The sequence below is a fragment of the Natrix helvetica genome (assembly GCF_964273705.1).
Source record: "Natrix helvetica genome assembly, chromosome: 7".
NCBI classification, from domain to species: domain Eukaryota; kingdom Metazoa; phylum Chordata; class Lepidosauria; order Squamata; family Natricidae; genus Natrix; species Natrix helvetica.
The window spans coordinates 56,679,382-56,707,370 of record NC_138558.1 but is presented as its reverse complement, the minus strand read 5'-3'; the positions used below and the strand labels follow the sequence as shown (position 1 = coordinate 56,707,370).

Genomic DNA, 27,989 nt, shown 5'->3' with positions numbered 1-27,989 from the left:
CACATCAATTTTGTTTACAAGAATAAGTTTGGGGGGGGGGATACATGGCTACAATCCAAAGATATTTGTTAAATCTTGTTAAAAATGTCTACTTGTCCAGGAAAAAAGGAAGAGAGACAGTTTATTGGGAGATGGACAAACAGAAGATCTTGAACACTCTCTTCAGTTTTAATCCTGATAAATGACCGCCTTGTGAATAGCTACATTTGGCAGAGTAGAAATTTATGGTCAGGTAAAATTTCCCCTGGCCTTCTTTTCCTTTCAAAATTCCCATTTGCCCTTTGCCTTCCCCAATTATTTATCTCTCATTTAATTAAACACAATATTGTCTTCTTGATCTGTACCTCTCCTCTACTGCTTCCCTCTATTGGCAATTTTAAAACTGTTAAGTATTTTGGGACACTGTTGTACAATCAACTCATTAAAGTTAATCTGATGTGTCTCAAGAAATATGCTTAATTTTGCGGGCACAAATTGTAATAATATATTAGATTTTTTTTCCTTTTGTAGTAAAGATGATGGTGTTAAACCATTCTGAGTTTTGTTCACTAGGGGGCCCTCAAAACTTATATAGATATAGAGTTCTGTTTTAGAAGCAAGACACCAGGGTGGGCTTTCCCATTCCAGAAATTAAAATAGCTTAAAAGAAATGAAAAGTTCATATAACTTTGTGGCAGTCAAATAGGAACACACATCTGGGATGATCATAACATGTAGAAGGAATATGGATCTGGACTGATCTTCCTGAAACAGAACTGTCTTGATAAATGAACTGCATACATCAGGATTTTGGAAAAAAAACAAGTTGAAAACATCAAAAACTTGTTTATTATTTTTTAATATTTTATTCAATTTTAATAAATTGTCCAGTTGGTGGATATTTTTTCCTTGGAAAAAATGGATTTCTTTCCTAAAGGTTTTGCTTGTATTCATTACTGCTAGAAATTTTTGAGCAAAGATTTGGGCCAACTGTATCGGTAAGATTATTCTAAACTTTATTTTAATAAGACAGTTACTATAAGTAAAAGATTTGTTGTTTCACATGCTATGTTTTTGTAGCATCAGAAAAATTATGTTCATTTGTAAGATATATACATTTCTTTTATAGATATGCTAAGTGAACCCATCAGTATAATAGTATTTTTAGACTTTGGAGGATGCATTTACAATAGAATATGCACATGTACATAATTTACTCATGCAATTGTTTATATTTGTATAATGTAATAGTGTTGTATTGAAAATATCTAGCCATTGAAAAAAGAAAGAATTTTTGCTTTATAAAAAAATGAATGCATAAATGGATGTAAACCCGTGAATGTACATCTTTCTACCTGACTAGTATGTTCTCCTTTAGCTAAATAAAGTTAATTTTCCTGCATTGTCCTTCACTGATTAATGAAATATATTTCCATGTTAACTAGACACAATAGGTTGAGTGATTTCTATATATCTTCCTTGCCACTAGCATGGGAAAAAGATATACCAACTATCAATTTGTAAAAAAAAACGCCTTTTTCTGAATGTTGTTAGTAATATGAACAGAAATTTTGAAATATAAATTCATTTCAGATTGTGTTTCAGGATTACTGTTATAGTTTTATATTAATTTGACATATATAACATGAAGTTCCAACTTTTTCTTCCTTTTGGCAATGTAATTACTAGCTGTAGTCTTTAAATGAAGAGATATACATGGTTTAAAAATAACCATGTGGGTAATGATGACTGTAAAATGATATTTATCATTCTTTTCCCTCTAACAGTTCAGCAGTCCAGAAGGGACTCCCAGACTTTTCATACTGTGACTCAGTTAACTCTGTTTATACAGCCAACTCCATTCATTCACTGAACTCAATCACACCCTTTGAGGTGGCTGAAAGATTTTAACAGCTTGTCAGGTTACGCTGTCAGATTCATTAAACCTGAACATTTACAATTGTTTGGCATTTTCAATGTGTATATGCATAGAGACATGTACACACAACAGCTGGAAAAAGAGGTGGAGACATCTGGTCATTCAGAAGGCATGCAGCAGTATCCTAGCTGGCGGCCAATGGATTCTTAAACTACTTCCATCATGTTGATTCACTGGAGAAATGAGCTTCCTGGTTCAGACATGCCAAATTATCAACAGGCTCTTTTGTTCTCTATGCTCACCTCGGCTTCTCTGGAGTGGCAAGTGCTCAAGGACCAGAAGGAATTTGCTGTTGGGCACTGCTTTTGTGATATATTTGGGCTTCCTTGTCAGTCAAGTAGGTCGTGTTGTACCACAATATAGGAAAGGACTATCAAAAGCAAACTCTTGGAATCTTCAAGATGTTGCTCAACCTCATTTTTCTGAAATCCCGATGGATGGCATCTGGTCATTTTCTGACCTTGAAAAACCTAAAATGGGGACAGATAACGTATCAATGTTGCCTAATGTGGTATACATCACTTTGCGATCCAAGAGAAGGAAACCTGCCAAAATTCGAGGCACTGTGAGGCCCAAGCAAAGAAAGAAGCAAGTATTACCTTTGCAGTATGGGAATAAGAACTCACTAGATGGCATAATCCAACCTAAGCCATTTTATGGTACATCTATGAACAAGAGGAAAGGAGCAGCAGTTCCAGAGAAAGCTAGGCAGAAACAACAGCAGAAAGATAAACAAATGGCTCAAAATTGGAGACCTGAAATGATAAGACGCCTAAATGTTCAGACTAATGTTCAGGAGAGCAATATCAGGATGTACAGCGAGAGTCCACCTTCTTGGTTGAGTAAAGAGGACATCCTAAGTATGCGTTTTATGGCAGATTCCAAAATAAACAGTATTCAAGAAGTGCCTTCCCAACATGGAGTACTTCTAGTATTTGGGAGAACAGAGCTTGATAATAAGTCAGTCAAAGAAGACCTATGCAGTCAAGGTCATTGTGGCATCATCAAGAGACCACTTGAAATGAGTGAAGTGTTTGCTTTCCATTTGGACAGGATCCTAAGGCTGAATCGGACTTTGCCTACCATAAGCAGAAAATTGGAATTTGTACCAGGTAATTAATTTACTCACTGCATTGGAAAAATAGAACATTCTCTCTTAGAGCAAGCTTTTATCCTTCAGTAGCATCAAGAAATAAATGCTATTAAATACTCAACAGCAGAAGTTGATGTAATTCTGATGCCTTCCAGATTTTTTGACAGATTCTATTTAACCTCAGTGACCATATCATATGGCAAGAGGCTGTGGGAGTTACTGTCCAAAACATCGGAAGGATTCAGATTGTCTGTATCTATTGCCCAGTCATTTCCCAATATAAATTTCTTGAGTAACCAAAATTTCAGATATTTAACTACATTCATTTTCTTAATTTATCAAATGTCACACTATGATTATAATGTTGAGTGGGTGGGTGATCTATTTTATCCATATCAAATATAAAAATCCATGTATTATAAGAAACTAAAATTGGTCAGGAGAACATGGAGTTATCAGATTACATTAAGAGTCTGGATGCAAAACTTGGTTGGAGTTTAATTTCTTTAGCTAGAAAAGTACTGTATGGGCCAGATATTGCTGCCAGGGCATATATGTCATCTAATATTTTAGCTAAGTAGTCCCTATCAGATGTGAGGTTTTTGCAAAAGTGCAGAATAAACCAGTGCTCTTTACAGAGATTGCCAAACAACTATACCTAGCGATTTGTGTGCTAAGCTTAATTGCAATAATACATTGCAATTCTACTTCAAACAGCCCAAGGTGATTTGACAAAGTCAAGAATATAATGAAACACTTGGTTTTTTTCACTGCCTTTTATTTTTTATTTTAAAAAGCAACCATGAATATACAATGTTTGAATTTTCTATAATAGCCAGACTGAATACCATGAACCATAATTTTAAACATGAATTGCCTAATAAGCACTAAACTTATAAGTGACCTAAATTGTGCACATTCCTTTTTAAAAAATCTCACAATGAATGCCCCCTTTTCATATTCCACTGTATTGCTGAACTATGACTTCAACTGAAGCAATAGTCATAATATAATTATAGGCAGAGAAGGCTGAAGTACATTTGAATGAAAGAATCCTAAAATAGTTCTCCATTTTTGTACTGATTCTTTCCTAATGTGGTCACAGTGCTATTTTATGTAAAATTTCTAATCAGTGTGTGTTTTATTAAAGGCAAAGAAAGCTAGGAGAAATTGACTAGCAAAACATTCCTATAAGCAGATATAAAAACAGTCTATGTTTTAATGTCACTTTATGGGTCTCTGTACTGAAAACATCAATAGTCTGAGTGACTGCTTAATTGCTTCTAAGAAATATTCAGACTCTAAAAGTACAGAAGTCACACTATGCATCTGTTATTTTAGGGAAGGATTTTACTTGTACAAAGCTGGTGAAGAGAATGAGGTAGTTCGGATTTCAGAGTCCAGGACAGGGAATCATGGTCTGAGGCCCTCTGTAAATTGCTCTTTGAGTAAGCATATTAGCAGTTGTTTTTAAGCTGCATAATCATTTGTGATTGTCAAGAAGTAAAAATGTCAATTCAGCCTTTTTCATTCTCTAGAAAGATAGAGAACTGTTGCTAGGTGATGATGTGCAAGAGGAAAAGTGGCAATTTTCCTTTCTGTTATTTCATTTATTATTTTTATATTTATCAAATTTCTGTACTGTCCATCTTACATAAAGTAACTTTGGGCGATTTACATGTAAACATGTGTACACTTCTTGTTACAATGTTTCTTAACTATAAATAACATTAAAATGGGAAACCCTCTTTACTGTTTTGGATCTTAAATTCCAATCTGAGCTATTGGTAGTTATGCTATGCAAAGTAAAGGTAAAGGTTTCCTGTGTCCAGTCGTGTCTTGGAGGCAGTCTTCATCCCTGTTTCTGCCAGCCTTGTCAGACGATCCTTCTGAGGTCGTGTGGTCGGCATGACTATACACCAAGGTGCACAGAACGCTGTAAACCTTCCTATTAAATCTTCAGAGGGGGTATTGATTGAGGCGAGGCAGCAGTTTAAACCAACCAATTATTTCCAACTGACAACAACTTCAGAACCAAGGCAAAACGACAGTTTCCCGCTTGACAGCTATTTATATGCCTGCTGTCAAGGGGGGCAGCCAATCAACGGCCGCCTAATGTCCTGCCCTGGCCAGCGCCACTCCCACTTGGCTGGAGCATGCGTGGCCACATCCTCGGGGCATGGACATAACACTCCTTTCCTCCAGCCTAGCGCATGCATAATCCTGCAAGTATGCAGGCCGCCTGCGCACCTGGCCAGATCTTCTTACTTCTGTGGCAGCTGCTTGAGCTTGATTCTCCCAAAGAACTACTGGAGACTGCGCCGACCCCTCGTTTGACAAACCTGACGCAGAACCTACTCCGACAGGTAAACCCAGCACCGGAACTGCAGGACGACTGGAAGGAGGATGTGACTTGGCTACGGGGCCAACTGGAACACCCAGGGATTCAACGGGGTCAACTGGTGGTGGATCAGCTTGCATCTGCGTCGAGGCCTGCCGCTCTCATAGCTGATCAATGTGGCAGTGTCAAATGCGCCTGTCACTCAAACTGACCCTGTAAGAGCAGGGGCCAGTTAGTTGCAAAATATATCCTGGTAACCATTTCGGCTCACCCCCATAGTTGCGCGCAAATATTAGGTCGCCCACTTGAAATGAACAGGCGTGGCCGGCAATGTTCAGTGATTTATCTGCGCAGTATTAGGGTGAAGCCGATCAACGTTGGTTCGGAGGCAGCGACCCATTAACAACTCTGCGGGGCTACGGTTAGTCAATGGACAGGGTACAGTGTGCTGTACTAAAAGGTACTTATTCACCCGGGCTTGCCAATCCCTGGGCCTAACCTCGCTAGAAATCCCTTAACGTATTGTACCATTCACTCTGCCATACCATTACTCGTGGGGTGGTAAGGAGCCACCAGGGCGTGACGTATGCCATGCCCAGCCAAGAACATCTGGAAAGGAGTAGCTGTTAGTTGGGCCCCATTATCAGACACCACAATGTCCGGACACCCGTGGGTCACGAACAGCCATTGCAATGCCCATATGCACTACCACTCTATGGCCACATAGTAAACACCCTCCTTGCAGAGACAGTTCGTGCTGTCTGTGCTTGAATGGAAGAAATTGGGAGGAAACCTGCACCTGTGGCCAGCCCCTCTTGACCCAGTCGATAACCTGAGCTATGGTAGGATCTTTGGCAGAACAGAGGGCAACATTGGTGGCTGAAAGAGGGACTGTAAGTTCCTCTATCAACAGGACATTAGAGTCAGGGACAGGATCAGACCCTACACCAGAGAGAGGGCAGCGGCTTAATGTGTCTGCGTGCCCTATTTGTTTCCCAGAGCGGTGGACCAGTTTATAATTATATGTAGCCAAGAACACTGTGCAGTGGGACATGCGTGGCAACAAGATGGATGGGGACTGTTTATCACCTGCCAAAAGACCGAGTAATGGCTTATGGTCAGTTATCAATTCAGAAGTAATTATGAAAACGCTTGATACCAGCTACTGTGTCTAGGGCCTCTTTGTCTAATTGACTATAATTTATCTCCATAGAGGAAAGACTTCTAGAGAAATAGGCCAAAGGTGCTTCAGACCCATTAGGCAACCTATGACTAAGGACAGCGCCCACCCCATAAGGGGAAGCGTCACAAGTTAGTCAGGGGAAGGTGTTCACTGTATTGGATAAGAACAGCATTGGAAGTCAAAAGATCTTTCACAGCTGTGAATGCTGCTGCCTCCTTGTGACCCCACTTCCATACAGCTTTGGCATCTAGGAGCCTATGCAGTGGTTCTGCCACTGATGCCTTATGGAACAAAAACACAGCGTAAAAATTTAAAAGCACCAGGAAAGCTTGTAACTGAGCCTTACTAGTAGGCACTGGCGCCTGTTTAATGGCTGCCAACTTCGAGGGGGTTGGATGGATGCCTTTGGCATCCATCAAGTACCCTAAAAATTCAACTTCAGAAACCCCAATTTGACATTTGGAAGGTTTGAGTTTTAACCCCACTTCCTGGAACTTTGACAAAACTGCTCGCACTTTAGCAAGGAGATCAGTGCTATCCCTGGCAGAGATGAACACATCATCGAAATAAGAGACGACTTCAGGAATACCATGGAGCAACTGCTCCATAAGACCCTGAAAGATGCCCGGGGCGACACACCAAACTGGAGCCGCTGGCACTTAAAAGCTCCTCTGTGGATAACGATGGTCTACGCTTCAGCAGTTGCATCGTCCACAGGGAGCTGCTGATATGCCTGGGCAAGGTCCAATTTGGCGAAGATGGAGCCCTGCCCTGTGTGGAGCAATTCCTGGACCACAGGGACAGGGTAAGGATTAGCCTGAAGCCCTTTATTTATCGTGCACTGGTAATTTGTGCACAATCTGATAGAACCATCTGACTTCAAAGATATAACAATAAGGGTCTCCCACTTAGCATAATCCACTGGCTCTAATACACCCTGGGCCATTAATTTGTCTAACTCAGTATTATCCCGATTAAGAATGGAGTAAGGCAGAGATGTGTTCTGATTCCTCTTCTGTTTAATATATTATTATCTGACCTGGCCGGTTACATTGGACATATTGAGTCCCACGCCCGAAGCTGACAAGTACAAAGATCCCGCTTCTTTATACTGATGATGCGGTTCTCCTTTCATTGACAAGGCCAGGACTGAAAAGATTACTTTCTGCATTTGGGTCTTACTGTGTTGAAAACCATTTGGTTATTAATTATGATAAATCAAAAGTATTAGTGTTTACTGGAGCCCAGAAATTGTATAACTGGGATATCAGTGGCAATGCTGTCAAGCAGGTTTTACATTTTAAGTATTTAGGTATTCAATTTCAGAACACTGGTGCCTGGACCAGACACCAAACCCAGGTGCTGAACTCGGCCTCCTGTAGTCACCAGCAGATTTTAAGATTCTTTTATAACCAGGGCGGCCAGTTCATTCCTTCTGCCCTACGTATTTACAATGCCCAAACGTTGGCCCAAACTCTTTACAGTATTCCCATATAGATACGTGGCTTTAAGGATTGCATTGAAAGAACCCAGGCGGCTTTTCTTAGAAAACTTCTGGGTCTTCCCCCTTGTGTTGGTTTTGCCCCGATGTACCTGGAACTGGGCATTCGATTGGTGGAATGTATGGCCTGCATTAACACCTTTAAATGGTGGTTTCGGGTGCTTTTTCTGGCAGCTACCTCTCCCTGGCATTTGCGGACTCCCATATTTCTTGCTGGGAGAAAGAGCTGCTGAAGAAACTACATCTGCTAGGTTTTACGGAGGATGCCTTGGGAAACTACGGCCTTAAGGATGCCCAATTTAGGGTAGTCTAATGGCTTGTGGACATTGATTTACAATATCTACGAGCCAGAGCCAACAAAACTTTCTCCCCTCTGACTTTTAACCAATTTACAGTAATAATTATGGATTGAGGATGGCTTCCTATTTTTATACTTTAACCATTCCTAAGTATAGAAGAGCTTTTTCCCTAGCTCGCTTTAATGTCTTGCCCTCAGCACTTTTGGATGGTCGTTTTAAGAGGCTCCCGATTAACGAGCGGTGATGCCCTTGTGACAGAGCTGAGGTTGAAAATGTGGAGCACGTCCTTCTATTTTGCCCCATGTATAACGCAGACAGATCCAAGTTACTGTCTCTTCTTGAAATCATCCCTTCTAGACCTAATGGCTGTAATTTGTTTGTATATTGCCTTGGAGATGGCTCTTCATACATCAACTCTCAGGTTTCCAAATTTTTCTTAAGAGCTGTAACCATTAGAGGAGAACGTTGTAACTTTCTTTAGTTAACCTTCTGGTGACTGATTGCTATGATGCTATGATCAATTCTCCTATGTCTCTTTGTAGTACTTGTGTTTTGGTCTGTGACCGTAAATAAAATTTTAATTAAGGTCTAACTCAGCGTCCACCTTTGGACGCAAAGCCAGAGGCACCCTTCTAGGTTTAAGGTGGATGGGTGGTACCTGAGGGTCTAGGTTAAAACTAATGGGGGTTCCCCTATAATTACCTAGAGACCCGTCAAAGACGGTGGCAAACTCATCCTTCAGGATGGTCCACTCATCATTGCCCCTAGTGATATGTACGCCAGCAATGCTGAGGCCCAGGGCGTAGACTGGAAAGAGTGCCCTGGACCACAATGAGTGGCAGGTACCCTGAAAATTTTGTGGTGGCCACTTTAAATTTGCCACTGCCCACAATTGGGATATTATTCCCTTGGTAGTCCCGAAATTTGAAGGAGCAAGGGAATAGGAGCTTCTTTGAAAGGGATGGCATCAGATGCTTCAAGGTAGACCAGAACAGTATGGATCTGGATGAACCGGTGTCCACTTCCATGTGACAGGGGTTGCCTTCAATGTGGATGTCAAAGTAGATTTTGCTGCCTGAAGTCGCGTTGGCTTGACAACTAGCATCAGGTGAATGCCACTGGTCACGAAAGGTTGCAAAACAATCTTCAGCACTCTGATGTGCTTTGGCGGCTGGCGTATGATAGGCTGGACGATCGTTGACTTGGTTACGGAGAAGGGGAGTCGAGCGGCACTTCTTCACCAGATGTCCTTTCTTTCTGCAATTCCAACACACAGCATTTTTAAAATGGCACCAAGCACGGGGATGGTTTCTGCCACAGCCTGTGCAATAGTTCTGAGGCGACTCCTTCCTCGGGCTCCCTGCTCTAATCCCAGTGGCTTTAAGGCAGCTGATGCCAGCCTCGTCAGGATCAGACAAAAGGTCTTCAACCACCTCCTCCTGATGTACTTGCACAGTCTTAGGAGGTGGCATTGCTGTTTTGAACCTCTGAATCTCAGCAGAAGATTCATTTGACATTTCAGAAGCCTGAGCCTCATCTAATGCTGACTGGAGGCTGATGTCATGACGGGCTAGTAACCGGTGCCGGAGTCTCACATCATTCACTCCACACACAAGTTGCTCTAACAAGGAGTCATCTAGGTTAGGGAAGTCGCAGTGCAATGCGGCAGAGCGGAGGGCGGACATGTAATGATTTATGGACTCATCTTCCTTCTGCAGTCTTTGCCTGAAAGCATAGCGCCTTGCAATGTGTGATGGTGCTGGAGCATAATGGTTCTGTAACCTCTGCAGTAGAACTTCCCAGGACAGGGATTGACTTCCCCAGCTGTGGGGCAGCTAAAGTCCGGGCCATTCCAAACATTTCGCATCCACAGATACTCAGGAACTGAGCCCTCTTCATACTGCTTGGTAGATCAGTGAGGCTATTTGCTTCAAGGAAGCACTCAAATCGTTCTATGTACGCCTCCCAGGACTCCGATGCCGGTGAAAATACCTCGAAGTTATTTAAAGTTACCATTCTGATGTGGACGTGTCAGCCAGTGAGGAGAGGGAAAGACAAAATTTAGCTTTACTGTGTTTTGATCTTCCTATTCCTCAGTCAATCCCATCCTCGTGGCCAATATTAAATCTTCAGAGGGGGCATTGACTGAGGCGAGGCAGCAGTTTAAACCAACTGTTTATTTCCAACTGACAACAACTTCAGAACCAAGGCAAAATGACAGTTTCCCGCTTGACAGCTATTTATATGCCTGCTGTCAAGCGTGGCAGCCAATCAATGGCCACCTAATGTCCCGCCCTGGCCAGCGCCACTCCCACTTGGTTGGAGAGTGTGTGGCCACGCCCTCGGGGCACGGACATAACACTTCCCACAGTGGTGGGATTCAAATAATTTAACAACTGGTTCTCTGCCCTAATGACCAGCTGGGTAGGCATATATAATATATATATATATATATATTTGTGTTACAACCCCTGGTATGCCTAAACATTAAAAGCAACATTAAAAATAAAAATATGGTTTTCTGCCTGCATGGTCTTCTGTGATGAAGCCGAAGGACAGATAGAGGGAGTGTGACCTTCCTCCCATATTTAGGCATACCAGGGGTTGTAACACAAATATATACTTATTTCCCTGGCTCAACTGATAAGGAAGAGAACCCGTGGCTTAGTGGTTAAGACTCCTGCCTAAGATATATACAGCCTGGGTTCTAATCCCAGTAAGGGTATGGCTAGCTGATGAGAGCTAATTAGCTCGAAATAGATCTATCCTAGTCTCCCTTTATTTATTTATCAGTACAAATACAACATTTTATATATATATATATATATATATATATATATATATATATATATATATATATATATAGTATATAATATTATATACTATTATTTCATGAAGAGAGGTGAGGCTCTGCCTCCCCTGCCTCCCCTGACCGCACATCCCTGGCTGTAACAATGTAATAAGGGTTAAGCAGAGAGGCAGTTTCTGTAAGCAGAGCAATAAAGATTAGGCTAGAAAGTACACAAGAATGTTTCCTTTCTGCCTTCCTTACAGGATTAGCCCTGTAAAGTTGGAAAAAAAACAAAATGAGATTTCTTCCAACAACCGGTTCTTTGAACTGCTTAGAACCGGTTCTCCTGAATAGGAGCGAACTGGCTGAATCCTACCACTGTCTTCCCATTGATATTTATTTATTTACTTGCATTTCTACTCTTTCCAACTGCTAGGTGGGCAGGAGCTGGGAAAAATAATGGCAAAATATATGAGCACAAATTAATGGCAACTCTTGGAAGATTTCATTTCTTATAATAAGCCTGCACAAATCTCCCAATAGGTTTGGGTGTTATAGTCTATCTCTAATTTGTCACTCTTATATCAATGTGGTTACTGATGTGACAAGTTAGAGAGAAATCTATTAATATAATTAATTTGTATACTTTTATGTTGTGGCCCAGCAGGATCCGGTTGAGCTGCTGATGGACTCGGATAGTAAGAAACCATATGAGTCTGCCGTGGACGATGTGGAGGACCCTGTGTAGGGTTCAGACTCAGAGCAGGGACCAGAGAGGATGGTTGGCCATCAGGAGGTGCCTGAGGCATGGAGCAGTGGGAAGGATCAAAGGCAGTTTGTCCCTGATACTAGATTGAGAAGGGCTGAGAAATGGAAGCAGCAATTCCGTAGGCAGACTCACAGAAGATGATTAAGCACAGGTGGTTGTGGATTGGCCCCTCCCAAGAGAGATTATAGGTGAGGCATTAGGAGGGGACATTTGCAGGAAACAACCGTTCGAATTAGTCGTTCAGAAAATCTATCTGTGTATTCTAGCCGTGTCTGCTCGTTTGGACTATCTGCGTTGCTTCATTTGAATTATCTGGGTTGCTCTATTGAACGTGAGTTGTCTGGGCCCTCAGCCAAAGGATTCGTTATCTCAGTAATTAAACAGTGGCAAACAGCCTAGCCTGTGTTCTGGTTTATTCACAGGCGTGGAGAGGGGGGTCAGAACACTTTTATATATGATTGTGCTATTATATTTATCTAGATATTTCTACTTGTATAGCTCTAAGATAAAAATTGATTCAGAAAGCCAGACTCAATGAGAATATTAGCTGCTATAATAAATAAATCCACAATTGCCTAATGCTCTATGGATCTCCTTTGTATCTTTTTTTCCCCTTAAAATGTTGTGATTTTCTGTATCAGAATACATTTGGTTTATTAATTTACTTTATAAACCTCACTTATTCAGAGGATCAAATTCAAAATGACAAAAATATAAAAATAAAACAATCACCATTATATAAAATAATAAACATGGAAACCATATTAAGATCAGCAGTAGCCAATACAAATAAAGCTTGGAACTAACATCTCAATGTACAATTAACCTATCTCTATATAGAAAGAATACAAAAAGGTAACTGTGCTGCCATATTTCTCTTTCACACAGTAAGCATCTTACAGATATCACTCATTTTGTGGAAGCCTCCCTTAAGATAATTTGAGCTTACATCTCGTTTCTTGTCTGAATTTCTCATCATGTCTGACTTGCTAATAAAATGCTTTGGTTTGTCACTGACTAAATGAATAGTGAACCTATTAAATCACCAAATTATTTTACTTTGTCTTCTAACATAGCTGCTTTATCATAAAGATAAGTCGTGACAATGTTTTTTTCTAAGATTCATTATTGTTGACAGATCAAAATTTATAAAGGCTTGGAGATGAGAAGGGAAGAAAGTATTTTGCAGTTCTGGCTATTTATAATAATTATTTCAAACTTGAGAATTGTGTCCTTAGGCTCACATGTGATATTGGCTGAATAAAGATCTTTCTTTTCAAAAGAGGCGCAACAGAACAAACTGGGCTTTAATAAACTACTTGTAGCAAGCACAATGGGAATAGAGAACATGGTTGTTGGGGTTTCTGATCATAAGTGTGACCATCCCCATTTAATTAAAAGCCAACTCTTAAAAACAAAATCTTGTGAAATCATTACATCTCACAATATTTCTGTTGTTTATATAGAGATGCTTGGCAAAAATGCTGAAATCCAGTTTCAGTATTCTCAGATGAGGCATAAGGCATATCTACACTTAACCTTTAAGATGCTCCCACCCTATGTTTGTGGCAGATTATATAACTCTAAATCAGAGAATGCCAAGAAATATGCAAAGTATTCTGAACTGTAGGCTATCAGATCCTCTGTATAGAGTCCTCTTACCTTTCTATAATTGGCAATCACATCCCTTTCTGTGCGCAGGTCTTCTGGAGCCATGTATTTATGCACACTACATACAAGCACCCATACATGCACAAGTATGTGTGTGTTTGTGTGTCCAGTGGTGGAATTCAGCCAGTTCGCACCACTTTTGGAGAACCGGTTGTTAAGTTTCTGAGCAGTTTGGTAAACTGATTGTTGGAAGAAATCATTAGGGCAGAGAACCAATTGTTAAATTATTTGAATCCCACCACTGTGTCTGTCTATGTAAAGTTATATATTTGTGTATAAACTCTATAATCCCATACATGTATGTATAAACTTTGAAAGAATGCACATGCAATTGCAGTGATTGCAAGGCTAGTTCTTTAATGAGTTCATATTCAGAACAACCTTTTTTGAAACGGTGCAAATGACCACCTGACTCTAATTTTCATTGTTTTTTGTTTGCTCCGTAATTTTATACCCATGGAATATGACAAATTGACATAGACAAAAGTAGAAACTCAACTAATTCATTTAGCATGTTCCCTGTGTGCAATGTAAGCAGCAGCAAGAACAAGAAACATGTTCATGATGTTACAGCCTGCACCCTTGAAAGGATACATCAGTTTAATTAATGTAAGGGATAATGGGGGAAATATCTCCAATATTATTTTGTGCCATTCTTCAGATCCAATAATTTTGTTCAGTTGCTCTCTTGTCCAAAGAAATGCTAGTACTGATAAATGTATTTGAAAAGCTTTTTGATTTGTTATAAGTCAGTGCGATCCTTTGAGTTTTTTTTTAAACAAAGTTTTATTGGTTTTTTTATATTTTATAAAGGGAAAAGGTAAGGGAAAGGTTACAAATTTTGGCAGCTGCGAAATGCGGTAGGTGCACCCCCCCTCCAAACTCATAGTATACATTTGCATAAAATTCAGTATTAAGTAATAACATATAGTCAGTGTGGTAAATTCAATTGGTTATTTCGATCAGTTTATATCAGGTGACTTTTCTTACTCATTTGTGTGATCTGAGCTTTCTTGATGTCGCCCCATGTCCCCCCGCTGGCAGAGCTCCGGCCCCTCCCATGTCTTGTATGTCTGTTAAGGTGTCTTCTGGTTTTTCTAGTAGTTTGTTTTTCTCCATAAAGGCCTGCGCCTCTATGGGTGTATTAATTCTAACTCTTGTCTCCTCCCAGAATATTAACATACCTTCAGGCATCAACCATCTAAACCACACCCCCTTCTGGTATAATTTATTCGCCAATTGCGAATAATGTTTTCTTTTTTCCCTCACTTTCTTGGGGATCTGTTTCAGGATGGTTATCTCCTTATCTTTGTATGTCAAGGCTTGCCCACTTTGTGCATTCAGATAATGTGTACCTCCCTGGGAACATTGTGTGTTCTAGCGTAAGCTGAGTTCACTCTATATGCCAGGTCTATTTCCCACCCCATCTGTTGTTTCTCCTTCTGAATATACTCAGCCAAAATGCTTGTCATGATGTCCCTTATATTTTCATCATCTGTCTCCATCACGTTTTGGAATCTAAGATAAAAAGACATTCTCTCAAACTTTATTTTCATTTGTTGGGTGTCAAGTTCTTTGTTTCCCTTCTGCACACCCTCTATCCTCCCCCTCATCTCAGCCGCCCCATCCTCCAAAAGATCCAGTCTCTGTGAGTTCTTATTAATTTTATCCTGGTTCTCTTTAATTTCTTCTTTCATCTCCTTCAGTTGTCTCTTTATTTCCTCTTGTCCCTGTAGAATTTGCTGAAACATTTGATGAAACTCCAGGTCCGTAGATTTAGGTTGCTTTTGATTGTGTACTAGGACTGGAGGTTGCAGATGTTGGGGCAGAGGCAGCAAAGCCTGACTTTCCAGGAGGTGGTCTTTTACATGCCATTGTTTATAAAGTAAAGAGTCCAGTCAGTATAGAGAAGGATCAGTCAGAAGGGTAGAACAGCCAGGAGAGTCCAGGAGACAGAGGGTCCAGGCAGAGGGGAGTTTTCTAATCACCCTGGCAGAAGAGCAAAAGTTTTTCACTCCAGGGAGTTCAAGGACAAACAATCAACAAGAGAGTTATCCGAATAGCACGGAGACAAAGACCGGAAGCCTGAAGTTTGGAAGGTGGAGTCAAGTTTCACATTTCATGAAGACAACGGAAGTGTGCCATCTTGCCCTGCCAGCTTCGGGTTTCGAGGCAACAAATAAAGTTTTCAAAGTTCAAAATTCCCAAAGCTTCGAGATCTCATTATATTATAAGTTTAAGTCCGAAAATCCACTTAGTAAGGGTGTGGCATCTTTGGTTTGGCTCTCCCCCGCCTCCTTCCCTTGGGGCTGAGAGCACACTTGTTTCCAGCCGCTTGTCCGAGGGGGGGAAAATCCCCCTCCCCTCCAGCCGCGCCTCTCCAAGTCAAGCCGAAAAATAAAGTTTGCACAACTGACAAATTTTAAAGTTAGTAATGGGAGTGGAGGAAGTCTACGCCTCACCGCACCGCCGCCGCATCCTTCAGCTTTCTTTATCTCCGCACAGCCTCACAGCGAAGACGCCGGAGCGTCTCCCCTTCGTGCTCCTCGGTGCCTGGAGCGAAGCGGGGGCCCCCCGCCGCCAATCCAGGGGTCCCCCCGCAGCACTGCTCCTCCGGCAGAACGCCTCTGTGGGGCGTCCTGTGCCCCCCAAGGAGTGGGGAGCCCACCGGAGATGCGCGGGGCGAGCAGTCCCTGCCCGTCGCCGTCAGCCGCCGGAACCGGAAGTGACCTTTGAGTTTTTCTTCTCACATATGTTAATGTTGGCGAAGTACCATTCAGGTAGCTACAGCTTTAATGTAATTAAAGCTGTAGTTCAGTGATGATAAACAAGAGTTTTGTTTGATGAATATCATTCTTCAGGCCTAGTTTACAATATTGCCATGGTGTTCTAAAGCTGTATCAAAACCTGCCTTGCAATTTTTCCCAAAGGTTTTTCCTCTGCAAAAGAAGTTTTTGTTTTTCTAGTTTAATCTTAGGTGAGAATATTTACAGGCTTCCTTTATTTTGTACTAAATGAGAGCAAAATCATATCTTACTCTGAGAATTTCATCAATTTCTCTTATCCTTTGAAAGAAAATTTGAAAGATCTTTTTAGTCCTCAAACTGATAATGGATGAGAAAAAAAATTCAGAAAATAGTCACAGGAATTTGTAGGGGGTACACATGATGAAATGTGCATTATGATATCATAATGTAAATTCTACTTTTTACATATTTCTTGCAATGCCATTTCATGTATAAAAGGAAGTACTGTGACTGCAGGGGTGGTATTCACTTACCTTCCCTACCGGTTCGCAAATGTGAGCTCGCGTGCATCACCTCTGAGCATGAGCAAAGACTTCCGCACATGCGCTTTCGGCAAAAAAATGGCCTAAATGGGATGCCGTAGAGCCAGGGCGGGTGAGCGGGGCCACTCACAATTTCCGCTACCAGTTCAGGGAAACCAGTAGAATAGCATCTCTGCTGCACTGTGATACACAGTTTGTCACTGTGGATGGGAACAGATGCCACCAGGATATTTTTCCTTGTTGAGGCTGTGTATTTCGTTAAATAGTTTTCTCTATAATTTCTCACTTATTTAGTTTAATGCACTGGCATGCCCATACCAGTGGTGGGTTTCAAAATTTTTTGGAACCTACTCTGTGGGTGTGGCCTGCTTTGTGGGAGTGGCTTGCCAGCCATGTGACCGGGTGGGAGTGGCTTGCCAGCAATGTGACCGGGTGGGAGTGGCTTGCTGGCCTTGTGACCGGGTGGGAGTGGGATGTTAGAAGATCCCAAATGAAGTTAGAAAGGCTGGGTCCCAAACCTAGCTGGCTTAACTGGGATAGGGGGAATAGGGGGTAGAGGTTCACCAAGGACCCTCCTCTCCTTTCCCCCCCAAAAGCAGAGGGCATCAGTATTTAGAGGGAGGTCTCCCAACTTCCCCCCTTTGGGTGTCACTCTTTCTCTCTCTCTCTTCCTCCCCCCCCCCATTTCTCTCCCCCCTTTCCTTCCTCCTCCTTTTCCTCTGCACGGTTCCCACCAGTTTTCCACGCTGAGCCATTGCGGGACGTCAGAGGGAGAGAGAGACGGATTGAAGGGTGCAAAGAGAAACCCATTTTGAGAAGCCTCCCTTCCCAAAAGATCATTGAGAGGAGGAACGGGAGGATTCCCCACCTCACTCAGCGCTGTTTTCAATGGGAGGCTTTTCCCCCTCGCAGTTCTTTCCCTTCCCAAAAGATCTTTGAGAGGAGGAACGGGAGGATTCCCCACCTCACTCAGCGCTGTTTTCAATGGGAGGCTTTCCCCCCTCGCAGTTCTTTCCCTTCCCAAAAGATCTTTGAGAGGAGGAACGGGAGGATTCCCCACCTCACTCAGCGCTGTTTTCAATGGGAGGCTTTTCCCCCTCGCAGTTCTTTCCCTTCCCAAAAGATCTTTGAGAGGAGGAACGGGAGGATTCCCCACCCCACTCAGCGCTGTTTTCAATGGGAGGCTTTTCCCCCTCGCAGTTCTTTCCCTTCCCAAAAGATCTTTGAGAGGAGGAACGGGAGGATTCCCCACCTCACTCAGCGCTGTTTTCAATGGGAGGCTTTTCCCCCTCGCAGTTCTTTCCCTTCCCAAAAGATCTTTGAGAGGAGGAACGGGAGGATTCCCCACCTCACTCAGCGCTGTTTTCAATGGGAGGCTTTTCCCCCTCGCAGTTCTTTCCCTTCCCAAAAGATCTTTGAGAGGAGGAACGGGAGGATTCCCCACCTCACTCAGCGCTGTTTTCAATGGGAGGCTTTTCCCCCTCGCAGTTCTTTCCCTTCCCAAAAGATCTTTGAGAGGAGGAACGGGAGGATTCCCCACCCCACTCAGCGCTGTTTTCAATGGGAGGCTTTCCCCCCTCGCAGTTCTTTCCCTTCCCAAAAGATCTTTGAGAGGAGGAACGGGAGGATTCCCCACCTCACTCAGCGCTGTTTTCAATGGGAGGCTTTTCCCCCTCGCAGTTCTTTCCCTTCCCAAAAGATCTTTGAGAGGAGGAACGGGAGGATTCCCCACCTCACTCAGCGCTGTTTTCAATGGGAGGCTTTTCCCCCTCGCAGTTCTTTCCCTTCCCAAAAGATCTTTGAGAGGAGGAACGGGAGGATTCCCCACCTCACTCAGCGCTGTTTTCAATGGGAGGCTTTTCCCCCTCGCAGTTCTTTCCCTTCCCAAAAGATCTTTGAGAGGAGGAACGGGAGGATTCCCCACCCCACTCAGCGCTGTTTTCAATGGGAGGCTTTTCCCCCTCGCAGTTCTTTCCCTTCCCAAAAGATCTTTGAGAGGAGGAACGGGAGGATTCCGTGGAGCAGCGTCGAGATTCGGCCATCAGTGGGGGGGGCAGGGTCCCCCCTTGCGTTCCTCGTCTTCCTGGATGGCCCCCGGAATCATTGGAATCATCGGGCAGCGGTGGTGGCGGGGAGTCAGCCCCGATGCAAAAAACGCCAAGGGGGCGGGGCAGGAAATCACTTCCGGGTTCATTCTCCAACCGGATCGCGCGATCCGGTGCGATCCGGTAGGAACCCACCACTGGCCCATACCAATGCCTCTGAATGAATCATGAATGAATCATGCCAGAATGAGGGGCATCTACAATGGACAGGGGCAAGAAGGCCATCTGATTAAAGTCCCAGCCCTTTGGGTCAATGGGGCAGGGCTTTGATCTATGGTCATATCCAGCCCTCCTGCTCCCCTTGGTTCCCTGTCACAAAAGGCACTGTCTATCCACTTCAGTTGTGCTGACTTCATTCATTTCTTATTGGTAGCCTGGAAGGGAGCCATGGGATACACCTGACTGGAGCTCACCTGGGACTAAATTCACTCTGCCAAAAAAGAGAGGGACTTCATCAGACTATAGTACTTGACTTCAAAGAAATTCCTACACTCTCATTCCAGTTTTAGAAAAAGTAAAATAATCCATTGGGTGAAATTTCTCTTTTATTATTATAATAATATATAATAATTTGGAATGTTAATATTATTTTTTGAAGATCGTAACACATTCTGCATTAATTTCAGAGAAATTGGCCTGCCTATATCACATTTACAATTTCTTATTCATCTGGGTCAGGAATTCAGCAATTGCTTTTGGTTCATTTTGAATTTTTATTTTACTTCTATTGCTACCAAAATATTTAATTCTGTGATATATTTGGTTTTTTTTTCATATTTTAATATAAATGGCCAAATTAAAGCACCACAAAAAATAATTAACTTTTGCCACTCCATTTTTCATAATATAGCTTTCTGATTTTAAAAAGTGTACGTAGGATTTGTTGCTTAAATGTGTTTGTTAAATTTATACCTTGCATTTTCTCCAGAGGCTAAAAGCCGATTGGAATGTGAGGGAATTCAGCTTTCATAGCTCAGAGTGTATTTGCTTTTGGATCTCAGCACTTTACCTGCATACCAGTGGTGGGTTCCAGATCCTGTTGCAACCGGTACAGTGCAACGGGGCCGGGCGTCCACCACACGAACTTGTGCAGCATGTGCGCGCACGCACGCAGCACACGCATGCATACTTACTGCCCATGACACTTCCGCAACGTTCCAGTTGCTCGGCGGAGAGTTGCGCAGGCGCCATACACTCTGTGCGCGTAAGCCCTGAGCAGCTCAAATACAGGTATGGAGTGCGGGCGGGCGGGTGGGCTCTCTGGAGCACCATACCGGAACGGTACCTGGTGCTTCCAGCCGGCACTGATATGCCCATATCGGGGCGTACCAGTCATATACCACCACTGCTGCATACCTAATACATTACTACGGTAGGAAAAACTGTATATAAAAATGAGTATGGATTATTTATCAAAACAAGCCCTAAGACACCCATTAAAAAGGTTGAAGTTGTGGGAAACAAAGCAACTTGCTTTGTCCAACATTGCTACTTGTTAATGTACATTTTGGATTTGCATAGATAAATTTCACTTTTGAATTCTTTTGCAATCTCCTAATCATGTTTAAATGAGATCTATATATAATGAACCATTAAACCAGGGGTGTCCAAACTTGGGAACTTTAAGACTTGTGGACTTCAACTCCCAAAATTCCCCAGCCAGCTGGCTGGGGAATTCTGGGAGTTGAAGTCCACAAGTCTTAAAGTTCCCAAGTTTGGACACCCCTGCATTAAACCAATAAAGCAAAAGACAGTTTGTGGAATCTTTATGGCACTTCAATAAAAAAATAGATGGGGAGTCCTCTGAAAGCCATTCTCCTCCCACAAGCTATAACTGTGTACCAGAATATGCCAAATTTGCAGTTCTAATATTAGAAAGTGTAGGCAAGGCACTAAGTTACTATGGAGACAGAAACCTTCAAAAGCAAAAATAGCTGGTATTTCATCAATGTGGTATTTATCTCCCAACTAGTCACTCCAAAACATTTGCTGCTAAGTTTGCATTATCACCTTCCCTGTCCCCACCAATTTTTCAAAGGCTGGATAAGGACTTTTTGGCTCCATTGTTGGCTACTGCTGAATTTAACGTCATGTAAGATACTATTCCTGCTCAGCAATTTAGAAGATAAAACCTAGGACCAGGCTTCCATAGGATAAAAAAGATGTATTTTATATATTAAAATGTTGAAGATGTTTAGGATAAGATAGACTTCCCCATTTATTGTTTCCATCAATGCAATAAAAGCACCTTTTCCAGGGACTCTCAAATGGCAAACAACAGATTTCTTGACTCTCTTATAGTATGGCTGATAATTGTGAGTGATACCCAATGAGAAGACTGCACTAGAGCAGGGGTGTCAAACTGATGGGCCGCTGGTCAGATGCGTCACACGCAGGCCACACCCATCTCAGCTCCACAAAGGGAAAAAACATCGCGAAACGTCACGTGACGGCAGCATGATTCCATGGGTTTGACACCCGTGTACTAGAGTTCTAAAGTAGGAATGAGCAACTCAGGATTTCCTGGCTGCACATGTAGCCCTATGTATTTTTTTGTTTGAACATAGTCCCAGATTTTGCTGCTGAATTAGGACAGCAAAAAAGTGATAAATATGCTAAATATTTGGACAAGGGGATCCTATCCACTAAGCAAAAATAAAAATTTAAAATATTGATTCTAATGCTCCAATGAAGTCACTGTGTGGCTGTCATGCTTTTATCTCCCAGATATCAAAATAAATGAAGAAATAAAAAGATGGGGCTCTTGGCTGCAAATAATTTATCCATTCAGCATTTAAAATGTTTGCCTCAAGCTCTAGGTTTATTTCATTAGAATTTTGATATTCTTTGAGATGGGCAATTAGCCAGTCGTTTTGTATGTGTTAATTCTTTTAGTTCTAAGTTCGCTTTGTTCCCTCCAGCTGTTCATTCACAGCAATTTAGAAACCATTTGGTATTTAATGTGGGATATACACATAATTTCATCTGAAACTGAATGGCATTAGAGCAGGGGGTTGGAACTGGTTCTTTTTAGGTTCTCTCTACGTATGTTAAATAATATAATTGGATGGGGGAAGCGGGAGGAGTCCAGAGTAGCAATGGGAAGCCTGTTTTAGTGAAGATTTTGAAATATGCATTGTTATGGTAGACTGAATTTGCAAAGTCTGTTTCCCATGAATAACACTCATTTCCTGTACTTCACCTTCACTCCATTTTTTTCAAATGATATTTTTAAGGGATAAAAATAACACATTAATTATCCATTCTTCCTCCCCTTTGCTTTTATCTAGAATGCATGGGTGGAAGCAGAAAAAAATAGGAAAACAGGAAGGGCCTGATAAATCAGCTTTTGTAAAGCAAGAATGGATATATGTGCTGAGAAAGCCATTTATGTTTGATTTGCAGGAGGGGAAAAGAACCTTAAGGGTGAAGCAACCAGAAAGGTGTGTGAATATGTGATCACTAATTTAAATAAAGCAGAAAACAGAGGTTTTTAGCTTCTGAAATATGAGAATAGAGCAAAACTTGTATCTCCTCTTGCCATAAGAGATGAGCAAATCCAGCCATTTTTTCTTTTGTTTGGGAATTGGTCAGTATGGCTTAATATATTTCAATTTTTAAATTTGGTTGTCCCATTCCCATCCAAATTTGAGATATTTCCTCTTTTTAAATGTATGTATTAGTACACAATGTATTCAGAAAATTGACAATATACTGTAGGGTAATTGAATTTCCAGTTTATATATCGGATACAAAAATGCAATACGTTGTGTGGTGGTGTTAAAGAAATTGTTCCAGGATGTAAGGTGTTCATCTTAAACAGTCAATTGTCAATTAAATTGTCAATGCCAAGACATGCTTCAGGTGTTTTAGGTTTATATCCAAAGTGTCTATTACTATTGGTACAGTGGTGGGTTTCCAAATTTTTTACTACTGGTTCGCTTGTGCGCTAGTGTGCGCTCTGCATGCGCAGAAGTGTCTGGGCAGGTAGGCGGAGCTGCCTGCTTCTGTTACTACCGGTTCGTCCGATCTGGGATGAACTGGGAGCAACCAACCTCTGTATTGTTACTATCTTTGCTTTGTATTGCCACAGTCTTTCTAATTCTATTTGTAGGTGTTTTTATTTTGTATTTTCTGCTACGATTTGCAGGTACTGCAATGTCCACTCTGCATGTTTTTTTTGTCTTTTTAATAATTGTTAAGTCTCGGGAATTATGTCGCAGATGCTTATCTGTTTGAATTCTAAAGAGCAAAATAAAAAAAAAAACAAATTCTTCATTTTTTATTACTTTTCTATTGTGTGGTCCCAATTCTAGCCTGCAGGCAAATGGTACTTCTTCCAAATATTATTATCATATTCTGCAATGGATGCAGATGGATACAGATGTTCATCATATTAACCTGTACATGACATACAGAGATAGGGCTTTGCAATACTTTGGGTCTGCTATCCAAAGAGTGCTTTGTGTTGTGCAGGAATGTAAAAGAATTTTGATACCAGGAGAAAGCATAGCTTCTTTACACCAATGCTACTTCAAGCAACATCTTTAAAATAATGTGACTGAAATTATGCATGACCATTCTGCACACTAAGATTTGAACAGTTTTAATTTTTTGCATTCTCACTTTTGGTTCCTCTTTGAAAGTAGTAGTGTCATATATTTTATACATATCTTTTGGCTAGAATTCTATCCATTTAAAAACTAAAAACATTTGAGACAGTAATGTAAACTTATTTCTTATAAGTTGATACTCCCTGCTTGGTCATTCATAGTTATATTCAGATAGATAGATGATAGATAGATAGATAGATAGATAGATAGATAGATAGATAGATAGATAGATAGATAGATAGATGATAGATAGATAGGGATAGATAGATACTATAGATAGATAGATAGATAGATAGATAGATAGATAGATAGATAGATGATAGATAGATAGATAGATAGATAGATAGATAGATAGATAGATAGATAGATAGATAGATATTGTTTTGCAATATTTGAATAAGCTACCAAGATTTATATCAGGAGCAAATCGGTCAAACTACTTTTAATTTCAATAAATCTTCCTAAGCATCAGAGCTCTTTTTAAGCAGAACACAATTGTAGGTAGAAGCCAGCTGCAATTGGAAACAATTAAAGTCTGGTGTTCTTCCTTGACTGAAATAGCTTCTTTAGATGTGGAATATAACCATATTAACTAAGGAAAATAAAATCATTGCCAGATTGTTTTCATCTTACCACATCTATAGTATGCCCATTTACTAACATTGTTTCTAACAATTTCAATTTGAGACAATATCTAAAGAATAGTCAAGGGTTATAAGTCTAAATTTCACTGACAGTTCATGCTGGTATTCTAAATGTTTTTACTTGAGATGATGGACCACGCCCTGTCATTCTTTGGGATCCCTCCTTGGCTCAGACAGACAACGAGACTCATTCTTCACTGAGACTCACCTGGGGAGCCTACAAGAAGCAACTAAAGGAAAAGTGCTGGCAAAACGGCAAAGTACCCAAAGCAGAATGGGGATGTACCGATATCCATTACCATGAATGGTCCAAGATGGCACTTCTTGATTTTCTTTTACAGGTGAGAAAAATATATCCAAAGAGATGTGTTGAGAGTATGTAAGTTGTTCAGCAGCACTTTTTTAAAGGAGTAAACAATGTCCCACACATCTATCTCTAATTGCACTTCTGACATTTGATGGAGCTGTTTCTTATTCAAAAATTGTAGGAGGTATCTGGGATGAACATTTTAGCCATTACTCAAGTTGTCTAAGTAACAGGTCAAGTTACTCCATTCTGCTTTACTAATACCCTTTTGTCATGTGACTAGGCTATCTCCAACTGGAATTCAGTACTTATAAGTGTAATTGAACAGATCAATAGAATGTGTGATTTGTTGCAAGTGGCACTAGTGGAGACAAATCCAGTTCTGTCTTTATGGCCTGTGCTGCTAAGAAGTAGTCCATGGAGTACGGAAAATAGCATGGCTACATAAAATCTAATAGAAAATCTGCACTGTGTTCATTTGAAACATACGCAGAAACATGCAGCTGGAAGAAACTGCTTCTTTTCCCCCAGTTTAAACCGATCTTCTGTGTAGCATAGAAAAAGTGCTTGTGTTTAAAAACTGGTCTACTACTATTTTTTTAAAAATTAAATTGATATATACAATATAAGGTAATTTATATAATGCCTGACTGATCCTTTATGAAGTCAGAAGATATCGAAGTGACCTGAGTATAGAGTAGGGCATGTTTCTCAGTTGCCTGAAGAGGCCACTCAGCTTTTCACCATCTCATTACAGATAGCCTTCGACCTACTAGTAACCTTCCTGGTGATAATCCAATACACATTACATCACATTGGCTCTTATCTGGATAGTGTGGATCTGGATCGACTAATATAAATCTGTGAATTGGCCAAATGGAGAAGGGCTAGGTGTGAAAAGAGTCTACAACATATTCATTTGCCTATAATGAGACAGATTAAGTGGTACTTGTCATAGCATTAATTCTGAATATATATTACAGGTAGTCCTTGATTTACAACAGTTCATTTATTGACCATTCAAAGTTACAGCAGTGCTGAAAAAATGACTTATGACAAGCGGTGGGCTGCTACGGGTTCGCAAGGGTTCAGGAGAACCCATAGCTAACATGGCTAGTTTGGAGAACCTCCAAATCCCACCCCTGGCGGGCCCCTCCCACCCCACCCCTCCCATCCCAGGAGTATCCACATGGCCAGGTTTGGATGCGAGGTAAGTGCAGGGGCTGCGCAGAGGCTCAGGGAGAGGGAAAAACAGGCCTCCCAGAAGCTTGAGGAAAGTCTTCAGAGCCTGGGGAAGGCGAAAACACCCCCCCTCCCACTGTGGTGCAGGAGACCCACTCGGCCACACCCACCGTGGTCATGCCCAGCCAGCAACCGGGCAGAGAACCCGTTGCTCAAATTTTTGAATGCTTATGACCATTTTTCACACTTACGACTGCAGCATCTCTATGGTCATGTGACCAAAATTCATATGCTTAGCAACTCACTCATATTTATGATGGTTGCAGTGTCATGGGGTTACCTTTTGCAGCCTTCTGACAAGCAAAGCCAATGGACAAGCCAGATTCACTTAACGACCAGTTACTAAATAACTGCAGGGATTCACTTAACAACTGTGACAAGAAAGGTTGTAAAATGGAGCATAATTCACTTAACAAATGTCTCCCTTAGCAACAGAAATTTGGGGCTCAATTGGAGTCGTTGAGGACTATCTGTATTCACATTGTTGTGCTAGCATTATGTCCATGAGGAAAAGAAGTTTCGGGAAAAGAGATAAATCACTATTATAAAACTGGGAGAGATGAATACAGATTTCAGCTCCCTCTGCTGTGACCAGTATGATTAAGAGTTTCACCTTAATACTTTGTCCATGTCTGTACACATTTTTTGTGGCGCCCCATAAACCTAAAAAGGAACTGTTTATATGAGTCCATGATTCATGATGGTAACAAAATCTTTATTTAATTTCAGATCTATCATCGCTTGGATAAGAACTGTTGTGGATTCAAACCACGTAAAGAGGATTCCTGTGTACAGAAAGGGCTAAATCGGCAATGTGATGACCAAGACAACATAGCATTGACTCATATTATTCAGAGAAAGGATGACCCAAGGCACTTGGTCTTTATACATAATAAAGGTTTCTTTGACAGAGGTGAAGATAATCTGGATTTCAAAATATTGCAAGGCATTAACGAGTAAGTTCATTTTCTAAGAAAGGCATTTCAGAATGGCTTACAAATGTCAGTTTATTTGACCCCCAACAATCTGGGTTCTCATTTTACTGACCTCAGAAAGATGGCTGGCTGAGTCAGGATTGAACTCCTGGCAATGTGCAGAGTCAGCCTGCAATACTGCATTCGGACCACTGCACTGCCATGGCTCTTTCACAATTGCTTTATGGGGGTGGGGGTGGGAGTGGGAACAGTACACCGTGCCATTAATGCTGACTGTGATATGGACCAGCTTGATTCCCAATATCTTTTCAAATATCAGATATTCAGAATCATTAGTATTCCAGCTTTCATGAAAATTTCAAGAGTTTTTGAATATATGGGAACCAGAAGATAAAATGAAAGAACTGTGTAGCATTTAATGCCTGAAGAGAGATTGAGTGTCTTGAAAATTCACAGATGTAAGAAGACATGGTTATCCTTGCCAGTGTCTCTATGTATTATGTTTAGTCACTGCCCTTTGCTGTCTTTATTAACCTTCTGATGGCAAACTTTGTCTATAAAGTGTTTCTTCACCTTGTGCCTATATTCATTTTACTTTGATTTTTAAATATCAGGAACTCTTTCACCGATTTTACTATTTTACTACTGGCTTCTTATTCTCCATTAGATTTACCTGCATTATATAGATTGACCTAAACTTGCCTCATTTACAGTATGTAAATGAGTCTTAATTTCACTACTGCAAATGAAATAGCAATATGGTACTTAAATTAATTTGCATGGGTTTATTCAATTTCAGGTTTCCCGAATCCGCTATTTCTGTGTTGAAAAGTCATCATTTGCGGGAAAAACTTCTTCAGTCATTATTCCTGGACAGAATTTTTTGGGATAGCCAAGGAGGGCGTCAAGGCATTGAAAAGTTGATTGATGTTGTAGAGCAGAGAGCCAAAATACTTCTCACCTACATTAATGCTCATGGAGCAAAAATATACCCAAAGAATGAATGAGTCCGAAATTATTAAAGACAGACACACACTGATGAAAAAGCTCTTAATGTATTTATGTTGTAATTCTATGTACTTGGCTGAATACAAATTCAATGAAGTTTATGACCTTATTTGCACATTGATTCTGACAAACATCAAACATATGGGAATTAATTATCAGATATCACATTTAAAAAATACATGTTGTTCTCTCTCTCTCTCTCTCTCTCTCTCTCTCTCTCTCTCTATATATATATATATATATATATATATATATATATATATGTGTGTGTGTGTGTGTG

General features: G+C 41.1%; 2 protein-coding genes across 2 annotated transcripts in view; both read left to right on the top strand.

The window, feature by feature from the left end:
• PPID (peptidylprolyl isomerase D) overlaps positions 1 to 27,989 on the top strand; it is a 161,498-nt gene that overhangs the window by 76,684 nt on the left and 56,825 nt on the right. The window lies entirely within an intron of this gene.
• Positions 46 to 27,888, top strand: GASK1B (golgi associated kinase 1B). The gene is made up of 6 exons (XM_081959537.1): positions 46 to 232; positions 871 to 977; positions 1,767 to 3,030; positions 24,344 to 24,558; positions 26,496 to 26,722; positions 27,501 to 27,888. The coding sequence occupies exons 3-6, from the start codon at positions 2,100 to 2,102 to the stop codon at positions 27,706 to 27,708; spliced, it is 1,581 nt and encodes a 526-aa protein (XP_081815663.1). The 5' UTR covers positions 46 to 232; positions 871 to 977; positions 1,767 to 2,099; the 3' UTR covers positions 27,709 to 27,888.